We start from the raw sequence: 13,654 nt of genomic DNA on the forward strand, positions 1-13,654 counted from the left end.
TCCTGTTTACTGAGATTTAGATTATTGTTCTTTTTGGACACCATAACGATCTCCCTATCAGTCTCGGTGTCGATCCATCCATCTAACTAGCCATCCATCTGTCTATCTACCTGCCAATTAGACTTTCTGTCTGACTGTCCTCTATCCGCCGGGTTCCCTGCTTCTCTGTCAAATTATACATCTGCGGCCGTGCCAGATATTGCGAAATCGTTTGAACGGATGTCACAAGATTGACAATAAGAAAGAGTTTTGGACGTGGAAATGCCTCTTTTCTCAGTTTCACTGAAGAATGGGAAGGGGGGGCGAACATCAAAGGAAGACGATGGGAAGGTGAGAGAAGGAAATGGGAGTCGGGCTGGTAAAGGAAAATGGTAGAAGGGTGTAATTATCAAAAGTTCGAGAAGGCTCTGTCACTTTATCTCCAAACCTGCACATCACCTCCCTCCGGTGCCTCTTCTCCTTCCCTTTCTTCCAAGGCCTTCGGTCAGAATCCTATCAGATTCTCTCTTCTCCAGTCCTTTAACCAACCGCCCTCCAGCTCTTTGCTTCACCACTCCCCTCTCCTGATTTCACCTGATTAATTCTATTTACCTCTTCCTCTCCTCCACCATTTCTAACGCTGACTTTTAATGTCTTACTTCCAGTCCAGAAGACGGGTCTCGACCCGAAACGTCGCCTATACTCAGGCAGTAGTGATAGGAGACTCTATAGTAGTGGTCAGACAGGTGATTCTGTGGACGCAGGATGGAAACTCGGATGGTAGTTTGCCTCCCAGGTGCCAGGGTCCGGGATGATTCAGATCGCATCCAAGATATCCTGCAGTGGGAGGGAGAACAGCCAGAGGTCGTGGTACATATTGGTACCAATGACAGAGGTAGGAAAAGGGAAGATATCCTGAAAAAAGACTATAGGGAGTTTGGATGCAAATTGAGAAGAAGGACACCAAAGGTAGTAATCCCGGGATTACTGTCTGTGCCATGCGACATTGAGAATAGGAATAGAAAGAGGTGAAGGATAAATGCGTGGCTGAGGCATTGAAGCAGGGGGCAGGGATTCAGATTTCTGGATCATTCGGACCTCTTTTGGGGCAGGTGTGACCTGTACAAAAAAGCATGGGCGGCACTTGAATCCCAGGGGGACCAATATCCTGGCGGGGAGGTTTGCAAAGGCTACTGGGGAGAGTGTAAACTAGAATTGCTGGGGGTGAGAACGGAACTGAAGAGACTGGGGATGAGGAGGTTGGCTCACAAATAGAGAAAGCATTGTAGATAGTGCGAGAGGAAGGATAGGCAGGTGATAGAGAAGGGACGCGCTCAGACCGACGCTTTGAGATCTGCCTATTTTAATGCAAGGAGTGTTGTGAACAAAGCGGATGAGAGAGTGTGGATCGGTACTTGGAGATATGATGTGGTGGCCATTACAGAGACTTGGCTGGCTCAGGCACAGGAATGGTTACTTCAAGTGCCGGGTTTTAGATATTTCAGAAAGGATAGGGAGGGAGGCAAAAGAGGTGGAGGTGTGATACTATTGATCAGAGTTAGTGTTACAGCTGCAGAAAAAGTGGACGCCATGGAGGGATTGTCTGCGGAGTCTCTGTGGATGGAGGTTAGGAACAGGAAGGGATCAATAACTTTACTGAGTGTTTTTAAGGCCGCCCAATAGTAACAGGTATATGGAGGAGCAGATAGGGAAACAGATCCTGGAAAGGGGCAATGGTAACAGAAACACGAGGAAATCGGCAGATGCTGGAAATTTAAGCAGGAGAAGGGGGTCATCGTTGGGGGTGGGAGCAGCCTCCAACTGCGACTCCACACATGCTTCGATTGTGACTCCCGTCTGCCCTTCCACCACCAGCTCTACAATCCCGTCTCCCTCAGATCCCACCGTTAACCGCTGGAACCTCGGAGGCTCCATCTTCCTTTCACCCCAACCCTCCCCTCTCCAATTACTCAACTAGCCTCCCTCCCCCCCCTCCTTTGATCCCGGCTCTCATCCGTGCCGGGTCTTTGCCATCCCCTCCGACTTTCCACTCTCTGAGGCAGAGCGCTCTGTCCTCAGTAAGGGCCTCACCTTCGTCCCCCTTCGCCCACACCTCAGCGAGTTCCACGTAAGCCATGACGCTGAACTCTTCTTCCGCTTCTTCCGACTCCGAGCATACATCTTTGGCAAGGACTCTCCCATCCCCACCGATAACCCTTTCTCCCGTCTTCAACCCCCCTCCTCTGCATAGACACCCCACTCTGGTCTTCTGCCTGCTCTGGATTTCTTTATTGCTAACTGCCGACGGAACATCAATCGTCTCGACTTCACCACTTGACTACACCTTGTTCCAATTCCAACCTCACTCCTTCCGAACACTCTGCTGTCCACTCCCTCCGCACCAATCCCAATCTTACTATAAAACCCGCTGACAAAGGGGGCGCTGTTGCGGTCTGGCGTACTGACCTCTACCCGGTCGAGGCACAGCGGCAACTCGCTAATACCTCCTCTTATTTACCCCTCGGTCATAACCCCACTAAGGAGCACCAGGCCACTGTCTCCCACACCATTACCAACCTTACCAGCTCTGGGGATCTCCCATCTACTGCCACCAACCTTATAGTTCCCACAACCCGCACTTCCCGTTTCTACCTCCTACCCAAGATCCACAAACCTGCCTGTCCAGGTAGACCCATAGTCTCAGCTTGCTCCTACACCACCGAACTAATTTCTGCATACCTCGACACTGTTTTATCCCCCTTTGTTCAATCCTTCCTCACCTATGTTCGTGACACTTCTCACGATCTGATTTTTTTTTAATGATTTTAAGTTCCCTGGCCCCCAACCGCCTTATTTTCACCATGGACGTCCAGTCCCTCTATACCTCCATCCCTCACCCGGATGGTCCTCAAAGCTCTCCGCTTCTGTTTGGATCCCAGACCTAACCAATTCCCCTCCACCACCACTCTCCTCCGTCTAGCGGAATTAGTTCTTACACTCAATAATTTCACTTTTGGCTCCTCCCACTTCCTCCAAACCAAGGGTGTAGCCATGGGCACCCGTATGGGTCCTAGTTATGCCTGCCTTTTTGGTGGCTTTGTGGAACGGTCCATGTTCCAAGTCTATACGGGTATCCGTCCCCCTCTTTTCCTTCGCTACATCGACAACTGCATTGGCGCTGCCTTCTGCACGCATGCTGAGCTCGTTGACTTCATTAATTTGTCTCCAACTTTCTCCCTGCCCTCAAATTTTCTTACCTTTTCCGTTTCCGACACGTCCCTTCCCTTTTTGATCTTTCTGTCTCTATCTCTGGAGACGGCTTATCTACTGATATCTACTATAAGACTACGGACTCTCAGAGCTACCTGGACTATTATTCTTCCCACCCTGTCTCTTGCAAAAATGCTATCCCCTTCTCGCAATTCCTCCGTCTCCGCCGCATCTGCTCTCAGGATGAGGCTTTTTATTCCAGGACGAAGGAGAATTCTTCCTTTCTTAAAGAAAGTGTCTTCCCTTCCTCCACCATCAACTCTGCCCTCAATCGCATCTCTCCCATTTCACGCATATCTGCTCTCACACACCATCCTCTCGCCAACCCACTAGGGATATGGTTCCCCTTGTCATCACCTACCACCCCACCAGCCTCCGGGTCCGACATATAATTCTCCGTAACTTCCGACACTTCCAACGGGATCCCACTAACAAGCACATCTTTCCCTCCTGCCCCACTCTTTCTGCTTTCCGCAGGGATCGCTCCCTACGGAGCTCCCTTGTCCATTCGTCCCCCCCCCCCCATCCTTTCCCACCGATCACCCTCCTGGCACTTATCCTTGTAAACAGAACAAGTGCTACACCTTCCCTCACACTTCCTCCCTCACCACCATTCAGGGCCCCAGACAGTCCTTCCAGGTGAGGCGACACTTCACCTGTGAGACGGCTGGTGTGGTATACTGCGTCCGGTGATCCCGGTGTGGCCTTTTATATATTGGTGAGACCCGACGCGACTGGGAGACCGTTTCGCTTAACACCTACGCTCTATCGGCCAGAGAAAGCAGGATCTCCAGTGGCCACACATTTTAATTCCACGTCCCATTCCCATTCTGATACGTCTATCCATGGCTTCTCTACTGTCAAATAGAAACCACACTCAGGTTGGAGGAATAACATCTTATATTCCATCTGGGTAGCCTCCGACCTGAAGGCATGAACTTTCATTTCTCTAACTTCGGTTAATGCCCCTCCTCCCCTTCTTATACCCCCATCCCAAATTTATTTATTTATTCCCGCCACTTTTTTTCCTCTATCTCTGCCCGTCTCACAATCACTCCTTGTTTGTTCTCCATCACCCTCTGGTGCTCCCCTCCCCCTTTCTTTCCTCCTAGGCCTCCTGACTCATGATCCTTTCCCTTCTCCAGATCTGTATCTCTTTTCCCACTCACCTTTCCAGCTCTTAGCTTCACCCTCCCCTTCCTGCCTTCTAGCATTTCGGATTTCCCCCTGCCCCACCTACTTTTAAATCTTACTTTCCTTTCTTTCAGATTGTCCTTACGAAGGGTCTCGGCCCAAAACCTCCACTGTACTTCTTCCTGTAGGTACTACGTGGCCTGCTGCGTTTCTACCAGCATCGTGTGTGTGTTGCTTGAATTTCCAGCATATGCAGATTTCCTCGTGTTACAGTAGTCCAATTGGGATCTGTACAGGGTCCTATATGGCTGCAATATTACCTGTCGGCTCCTAAATTCAATACCACGATTGATTAAGGCTAATAAACCTTACGCCTTCTTAACCACTGAGTCAAACTGTGCAGCTTTGAGACTCTTATGGACTCGGACTCAGACCCCAAGATCCCTCTGATCTTCCACACTGTCAAAAGTCTTACCATTAATACTATATTCTGCCATCATATTTGACCTACCAAAATGAACCACTTCACATTTATCTGGATTTAATTCCATCTGCCACTTCTCAGCCCAGTTTTGCATCCTACCAATGTCTCGCTGTAACCTCTGGCATCCGTCCACACTATCCACAACAACTCCAAGCTTACTGATATCAGCAAACTTACTAACCCATCCCTCCACCTCCTCATCCAGGTCATTTATAAAAATCACGAAGAGTAGGAGTCCCAGAATAAATCCTTGAGGCCCTCCACTGGCAACCTTCCTCCATGCAGAATATGACCCGTCTACAACCACTCTTTGCCTTCTGTGGGCAAGCCAGTTCTTGATCCACAAAGCAATGTCACCCTGGATCCCATGCCTCCTTACTTTCTAAATAAGCCTTGCATGTGGTACCTATCAAATGCCTTGCTGAAATCCAAATACACTACTTCTACTGCTCTTCTTTCATCAATATGTTTAGTCACGTCCTCAAAATAATTCAATCAGGCTTGTAAGGCACGAACTGCTTTTGACAAAGTCGTGCTGACTATTCCCAATCATATTATACCTCTCCAAATGTTCATAAACCCTGCCTCTCAGGAACATCTCCATTAACTTACCAACCACTAAGATAAGACTCACTGGTCTATAATTTCCAAGTCTATCTCTACTTCCTTTCTCGAATAAAGGAACAACATTCGCAACTCTCCAATCCTCTGGAACCTCTCCCGTCCCTAGTGATTGCCTTAGCAATCTCCTCTCTCGCCTCTTACAGTATCCTAGGGTACTTTCCATCTCCTCCGTTCCGGCGACTTATCCAACTTGATGTTTTCCAAAAGCTCCAGCACATCCTTTTTCTTAATATCTACATGCTCAAGCTTTTCAACCTGCTGCAAGTCTTCACTATTATCACGAAGAGCCTTTTCCACAGTGAATACTGAAGTAAAGTATTCATTAAGTACCTCTGCTGTTTTCTCCGTTTCCATACACACTTTCCCACTGTCACATTTGATAGGCCCTATTCTTTCACGTCTTATCCTCCTGCTCTTCACATTCTTGTAGAATGCCTTGCGGTTTTCCTTAATCCTGTCCGCCAAGGCCTTCTCATGGCCCCTTCTGGCTCTCCTAATTTGCTTCTGAAGCTGCCTCCTGTTAGCCTTATAATCCTCTAGATCTGTAGCATTAATTAGCTCGCTGAACCTTTCGTAAACTCTTCTTTTCATCTTGACCAGGTTTATTACAGCCTTTGTGCTCCACGGTTCCTGCACCCTACCATAACATCCCTGTCTCATTGGAACGTTCCTATGCAGAACTTCACACAAATATTCCCTGAACATTTGCCACATTTCTTCCGTACTTTTCCATGAGAACATCTGTTTCCAATTTAAGCTTCCATTTTCCTGACTGATAGCTTCACAATTCCCCTTAGTCCAATTGAACGCTTTTCTGACTTGTCTGTTCCAATCTCTCTCCAAAGCTATGGTAAAAGAGATAGAATTATGATCACTATCTTCAAAATTCTCTCCCACTGAGAGATCTGACAGTTGACCAGGTTTATTTCCCAATACCAAATCAAGTACAGCCTCTCCTCTTGTAGGCTTATCTACATATTGTGTCAAGAAACCTTCCTGAGCACACCTAATAAACTCTACCCCATCTATACCCTTTGCTGTAGGGAGATACCAATCAATATTTGGGAAATTAAAATCTCCCAACACGACAACTCTGTTATTATTACACCTTTCCAGGATCAGTTTCCCTATCTACTCCTCCATATACCTGTTACTATTGAGCGGCCGATAAAAACACCCAGTAAAGTTATTGACCCCTTTCTGTTCCTAATCGCCACCCACAGAGACTCCGTACACAATCCCTTCATGACTTCTACCTTTCCTGCAGCCGTGACACTATCTCTGATCAACAGTACCACGCCCGCACCTCTTTTGCCTCCCTCCCTGTCCTTCCTGAAACATGTAAAAACTTGAAGTAACTATTCCTGTCCCTGAGCCATCCAGATCTCTGTAATGGCCACCACATCATATCTCCAAGTACTGATCTACGCTGTGAGCTCATCCGCTTTATACATAACACTCCTTGCGTTAAAATATACATCTCAAACCTTCGGACCCTTCTCTATCACCTACCTATCCTCCTTCACACTCTGTCTCAGATCTTTCTCTATTTGAAAGCCAGACGCCTCTTCCCCAGTTTGGCACCTGAGAACATTTTTATCACATACAAACCTTTGATTTCTGTCTATACCAGCAGTTCTCGCAAGAACCTTTATCCTCCTCCACCTCACCAACTGTTCTAACACTCTGGTTCCCCTCCCCCTGCAAATCTAGTTTAAACACCGCCAGAGCAGCACTAGCTAACCTGCCTACAAAGATGTTAGACCCCTTCCAGTTCAGGTGCAAACCGTCCCGTCGGAACAGGTCCCACCTTGCCTGGAAGGAAGCCCAATTGGCCAGAATCATTAAGCCCTCCCTGTTGCTCCATCTCCTTAGCCACGTATTTAGCTGTATTATCTTCCTACTTCTAGCCTCACTAGCACGTGGCACGGGGAACAATCCTGAGATTGCAACTCTGGTGGTCCTGTCCTTCAACTTTGTACCTAACTCCCTAAACTCTCTTTGCAGGATCTCCTCCTTCTTCCTATCCACGTCATTGGTCCCTACATGGACAACATCCGGCTGTTCACCCTCCCTCTTGAGAATACTGAGAACTCGATCCGAGACATCGTGGACCCTGGCACCAGGGAGGCAACAGACCATCCGAGATTATCGATCTCTCCCACAGAACCTCTTATCTGTCCCCCTAACTATCGTATCCCCTATCACTACTGCTCTCCTCTTTTCCCTCCTTCCTTTCTGAGCTGAGTGTCTAGTCTCGGTGCCAGAAACGCGGCCACTACAACATGTCCCTGGTAGGTCGGCTCCACCAACAGGATCCAAAACGGTATACTTATTGTTGATGGGAACGGCCACAGGAGTAATCTGCTCTTCCTGTCTATTCCCCTTCCCTGTCCTGAGACATCCATCTACCTGCCTCCTGACTTTTAGGGGTGACTATATCTCTGAAACTGCTGACTATTTCTGTCTCTGCCTCGCAAATGATCAGAAGTTCATCCAGGTCCAGCCCCAGTTCCCTAACTCGGTTTGTCAGGAGCTGCAGCTGGATGCACCTTTTACATGTGTAGTCATCAGGGACAATTGAGCTCGCCCTGACTTCCTAAATACTGCAAACGGAGCACTCGACTGCCCTAACTGCTGCCTCCATTACCTACTTCTAAGCTAATTAGATTAATTAAAGGTCTTTACCCAGCCTTACCTCACTGGGACCAAGCTCGTCCTCAGCCTCTGCTCACTCATTCCCGCTGTCACAGCGGTATATACATACAGCGACCAGTATCTCTCAGACTCACTCTCTCAGGAGTATATAAATAAACTGATCAGTGTCTCTCAGTCCTCCTCTCACAGGGACATATTTATACACTCAACACGTACAAACAAGCTGGATGAACTCAGCAGGTTGGGCAGCATCCGTTGAAATGAGCGGTCAACGTTTCGGGCCGAGACCATTCATCAAGACTGAAGAACGAGGGGGCAGGGGCCCTATAAAGAAATTGGGGGAGGGTGGAAGGTGCCAGGTGAAAAGCCAATCAGAGGAAAGATCAAGAGGTGGGGGAGGGGAAGCAGGAAGGGGATAGGCAGGAGAGGTGAAGAAGGAATGTAAGGGGAAAGCACTATGGGTAGTAGAAGAAGGCAGAATCATGAGAGAGGTGATAGCCAGCTAGAAGAGGAGGCAGAGTGAAAGTGGGATGGGGGAAGGGAGAGGGAGGGCTCTCTGTCCACTCTCTCAGGGTCATATCCATAAACTGGCCTGTTTCTGTCAGCCCCACTCTCTCAAGGCTACTCAATAGTTTGGCGTATTTTACCCATGAACCACTGTGCCGAATCCATTACTTCTTGTAGGATTTTCGGTTCAATTCCATTGCTGTTTCCGTAGCAAGCCGTGATGCAGCCAGTCAACACAGTCTCTACTACACACCAGATTTCTGAAAGAGTAGCTAAAGAAATCGCGGAGGCATTACTGGTGTCCTTTGTGAACTACTCGAATCTGAAATGGTTCCTGTGGACTGGAAATTACACATGTCACGCCACTCCTTGTGAAAGGAGGGAGGCAAAAATAGGAAAGTGTAGGCCAATTAGTCTTACTTCATGGTTAGGAAACTGTTGGAGTATGAGGTGTCCGGATACATGAAAAAGTAGGGCAAAGTCTGCATAGGTTCCGTAATGGGAAACCTGTTGCAATTTTTTGAGAATGTAACAATCAGCATCAACAAAGGAGAGTCAGTGGATATGGTTTACTTGTTTTTTCAGAGGGTATTTGACAAGGTGCTGCACATGAGGCTACTTAATGAGATAAGGGCTGGTTGATTTTCAGGAAAGATGCTACCATGGAGAATTTACAAAACTCTAGTTAGTCTGTAATTAACTCTGGTGGCCCCATCATAGGAAAGACATCGAGGCTTTGCGAAGGATACAGCCGGCGCGAACCAGGATGCCTCCTGGATTAGAGAGCATGCACTATACTGAGAGTTTTGACAAACTGGGGTTGTTTTCTCTGGAGCGGGAAAGGCTAAGTGTAGATCTGCTGAATTTTATACAATTTATGAGAGACATTGATATACCAGACAGACAGTATTTTCCCCACGGTTGAAATGCCAAATAACAGAGGACTCATTTTAAAGGTGAGATGGGGGTAATTCCAAAGGACATGTCAGGTGCAGGGTTTTGTTTTTTACACAGACTGCTGGTGTGGGGTGGTGGTAAAGGCAGATTCATTGGGAACCTTTAAGAGATGTTAAAATAGGCAAGGTTACGGTGTGGAAAAAGATTTCGGGGATATTTTATTTCTACAAAAAGATGCATGTGTCTGGAAGCACTGCGGAGATTGGTGATTGAGGCAGATACATTCAAGACATTTAAGGGACTATCAGATAGGCAAAGGGATGGCAGAAAAGACGGGGTTTAGGCTGTGTTTTGTTTAAGACGTGGACAGCGTTTGGGAGCGCGGTGCGGAGGGGAACAAAGCGCGGTAGCGAGAGCGAGGAAAGAGTGGGGGCGGGAACAAAGAAAGTGTGAGGGGGCAGGGGCGAGGAAAGCGCGGGATCAGCGTGGGTGCTGTGGGGGTTACGTGATCCTGGGTAGCAAACCTCCCTCCGCCTCAGCTGTGCCTCTGCGAGAAGCTCTGGATCGTTGTGGGTGATGGGATTCCCGAGCAAACTCAAATCAAGTCCAACACAAATCAAGTTACAGCAGTTTATTGATTTCATCATAATAATAGTCATCCGTTAGTCTCATGAGACCATGGATTTGCGCCTTGGAAGGTTTTTTTTCCAGGGTTTTTTTGATGGGACACCAGCAATTGCCCAGGCTGCAAGCCGTCCCCTCTCCACGCCACCGATGTTGTCCAAGGGAAGAGCACTAGGCCCCGGTGCCACAGAGCAATGTGTTAAATGCGTTGCTCAAGGACACCAACACGCTGCCTCAGCGGAGGCTCGAAACAGTGACCTTCAGGTTACCAGTCTGATGCCTTGTCCACTAGGCCCCGGTGCCCCAGAGCAATGTGTTAAATGCGTTGCTCAAGGACACCAACACGCTGCCTCAGCTGAGGCTCGAAACAGTGACCTTCAGGTTACCAGTCTGATGCCTTGTCCACTAGGCCACGCGCCAACACACATGACAGATGTAAATGTAAATTAAACAACGTGCAACCTGCTAACTTGCGGAAATAAATAAGTTGTTCCTGATGCACTCAGAGTCACACACAATTAACTGACCAGTGACAACGAGTAACAGATTGAATAACCAGTCCCGTTTCTCACCATCACTCCGCATCAGGGAACCGATGATTATAAAATCACATTTCAGGACAGTGTCCGAGATCGCTGCAGTTCCAGGGTCACTACCAAGGTATTTATCCATTTATCATCATTATGTCGGGCAGACTTCTAAATGTATTGTCCTCAGCATAATGAGCAAAAGTATTCTCCCTCAGGATAATCCCACCCCAGACACTGGTGTCCCAGACTGAGCTCCGCCTCCGGGCTCATTCTATCTGTGTATTTCTCCAAGGCCTGACTTAAATGAACTCTCGGACCGGGACATCCAGCAGAAGTAGCGCCGCTGGTCACAAAGGGGAATTACATGCCTGCGGAAACACCTCCGACATCAGAGAGTGCTTGGTTTGAAACGTGACCCGTTAGAACCATTGGGAATTAAACCTGAAGCATTGTCGTTAAAGGGGATGGCGAGGAATCGACCAAAATGTCCCCATCCCTTGGGTGGGGTTGTTCACTCATTCAGATGTTCACAGGTTCACTGTCAGTCCAGGTCTGAGTTCCTGCAGAGACTTCAGTTCCATCTCCCCAGTCTCACCGAAGTGATTTCTCCACAGCCTGAAACAGAGGGAAGAATACAGGGAAATAAACAAATAATACAACAGTGACTGTAACAGCGGGCTGGGGTTAATATTTCAGCAACGCTGACAAACAAATATCACCGGTGAACCCGCGGATCCACTGATATTTTATCACACTGAGCATTAACAAGAATACTCACTCAATATAAGCCAGACTTGGGACGGCCAGTATTAGGCGACGGAGAGCAGGGACTGATCGGTCCGTGAGCGAGTTTAATCTCAGGTCCAGCTCCGTCAGTGATTGGTTTGTACTGAGAGCCGAGACAAGATCCTCGGCACCAGAATCCGTGAGGCCAACTTTCCACAGCCTGGAGATGAGAGAAAGTGAGGGTGAAGGACACAGAGAGACAGGAGACGGTACAAATCCCCAGTGTTTATCAGTAACACAATTACTAATCACATTAATGTTCAGTGTCAGACACCCAGTGACTGTAAACACAAACTCCCACAGTCTGGTACTTACCACAGTTTCTGTATTTTACACTCCGGGTTTCCAAGAGCCTCAGACATCAGTTTCACTCCTGAATCTCCCAGTTTATTAATACTCAGGTTCAGCTCTGTAAGTGTACAGTTTGCACTGAGAGTGGAGGCGAGATCCTCGGCACCAGATCCTGTGAGGCCAACATCGTTCAGCCTGGGGTTGAGAGAGGGTGAGAGTGAAGGACACACAGACAGGAGACATCAGAAATTCCCAGTGTTTATCAGTAACACAATTACTGATTAGCTTGATGTTCAATTTCTGACACCCAGTAACTGTAAACACAATCTCCAACATTCTGGTACTTACCGCAGTTTCTGTATTTTACACTCCGGGTTCCTCAGAGCCGTAGACACCAGTTTCACTCCTGAATCTCCCAGGTCATTACCCCCAAGTCTAAACACAAAGAGAAAAACTAATGAACAAAGAGATTGAAACCGTGGGTATGAGGGAATATCTGTCATTCGGATATTTCTGGAAACATGAAATGCTTCAGTATATCACTGATTGGGATTCCCACTACTGTCAAATTTCACTACTGAATGCCAATAATTTACTGTCAATGTGACTCTGTAATTTCCCATATTCTATCTCCTTCCCCAACAGTTAGAATAGTGTTCCTGATGTGAGAATGTCAGAAGGGCCAAGGTTGAAGGGTGAGAGATCGTCCCTCCGAGAGGAAGAATTGTGGGTGGGAAAATCTCCATGGGAGATGCGCGCAGAGACCCACACCACAGGAAAAGTACCGGGAAAAATGATCCCCACAGGAGGAAGGCGAACGAGGAACAGGGATCCCCATAGGGCGATGGGGAAAGAGGAAGAGTAATCCCGAGAGGATGAAGGGAGATGGGGAAGAGAGATCCCACAGGATGAAGGAGGTGGGGAAGAGTGATTCTACACAGCAGGAATGGAAATGGGGAAGCGAGACTCCAGAGGAGAAAGCGGAATGCGGAAGAGAGATTCCTATTGGAGGGATGGGGATGGGTAAGAGAGAACCCCACAGGACGAAGGGAATGAGCAAGGGAGAACCCGACAGAGGAAAGGGGATGGGGAAGTGATCCCCACAGGAGGAAGGGGGATGGGGGTTGATCCCCACAGGAGGAAGGGAATGAGCAAGGGAGAACCCGACAGAGGAAAGGGGATGGGGAAGTGATCCTGACAGGAAGAAGGAGTTAGGGAATAAAGATCCCACTGGAGGAACGAGATGGGGAAGGCAGATCCAAAAATGGGGAGAGGGAATTGAGATCCCTTCGGAGGAAGGAGATTCGAGAAGAGTTCCCACAAGGGTAATGGGGGTGGAGATTAGAAATATCACAAGGGGAGGAGGACGGGGAAGAGAGCTGACAACAGGAAGGGGATGGGGAAGAGAGATCCCCACAGAGGGAAGGGAGAGGATGAAGAGAGACCATCCACAGGGGAAAGGGGGTAGGGAAGAGAGATCCCATAGGGGGAAGGAGGACGGGAAAGAGAAAACCCACAGCAGGAATGGGGATGTGGAAGACAGATACCACAGGGGAACGGGGGTGGGAAGAGAAGCCCCCATGGGGGAAATGGGGTGGGGAAGAGAGACCCGACAGAAGGATAGGGAGAAATGAATGCACAGGAGGAATGGACTTATGCAGAGAGGTCTAACAGTGGGAATGGAAGTGTGCACAGAGATACCACAAGAGTATAGTGTTGAGAAAAGTTGGTCCCACAAGAGGAGCTGAAGCGGAAGTAGTTCCTCGGGAGAGATTGGTCTAAACTGAGGTCCACAATCAGGAGAAAAGATGCCCACTTGGTGACTGGGTATCGGGGATTGAGAAAAGTCACACAGGTGGAGTGATGGAGA

At 48.3% G+C, this 13,654-nt stretch overlaps 2 protein-coding genes and 1 long non-coding RNA gene across 3 annotated transcripts in view; 1 reads left to right on the forward strand and 2 right to left on the reverse strand.

The window, feature by feature from the left end:
- LOC140721496 (uncharacterized) overlaps positions 1–13,654 on the reverse strand; it is a 1,502,390-nt gene that overhangs the window by 1,321,951 nt on the left and 166,785 nt on the right. The window lies entirely within an intron of this gene.
- The window catches only part of LOC140721492 (uncharacterized), a 692,273-nt gene that overhangs the window by 610,412 nt on the left and 68,207 nt on the right, over positions 1–13,654 (forward strand). The gene's annotated exons all lie outside the window — the stretch shown is intronic.
- LOC140721517 (NACHT, LRR and PYD domains-containing protein 3-like) overlaps positions 10,170–13,654 on the reverse strand; it is a 47,344-nt gene continuing 43,859 nt past the window's right edge. The window contains exons 10-13 of the mRNA XM_073036332.1: positions 12,133–12,219; positions 11,809–11,979; positions 11,486–11,653; positions 10,170–11,322 (exon numbers count right to left, since the gene is read on the reverse strand). Coding sequence (XP_072892433.1) covers positions 11,235–11,322; positions 11,486–11,653; positions 11,809–11,979; positions 12,133–12,219 — 514 coding nt within the window. The 3' untranslated portion in view covers positions 10,170–11,234. The remainder of the gene's footprint in view (positions 11,323–11,485; positions 11,654–11,808; positions 11,980–12,132; positions 12,220–13,654) is intronic.

The sequence above is a fragment of the Hemitrygon akajei genome, unplaced genomic scaffold, assembly GCF_048418815.1.
Source record: "Hemitrygon akajei unplaced genomic scaffold, sHemAka1.3 Scf000057, whole genome shotgun sequence".
Classification (NCBI taxonomy): Eukaryota; Metazoa; Chordata; class Chondrichthyes; order Myliobatiformes; family Dasyatidae; genus Hemitrygon; species Hemitrygon akajei.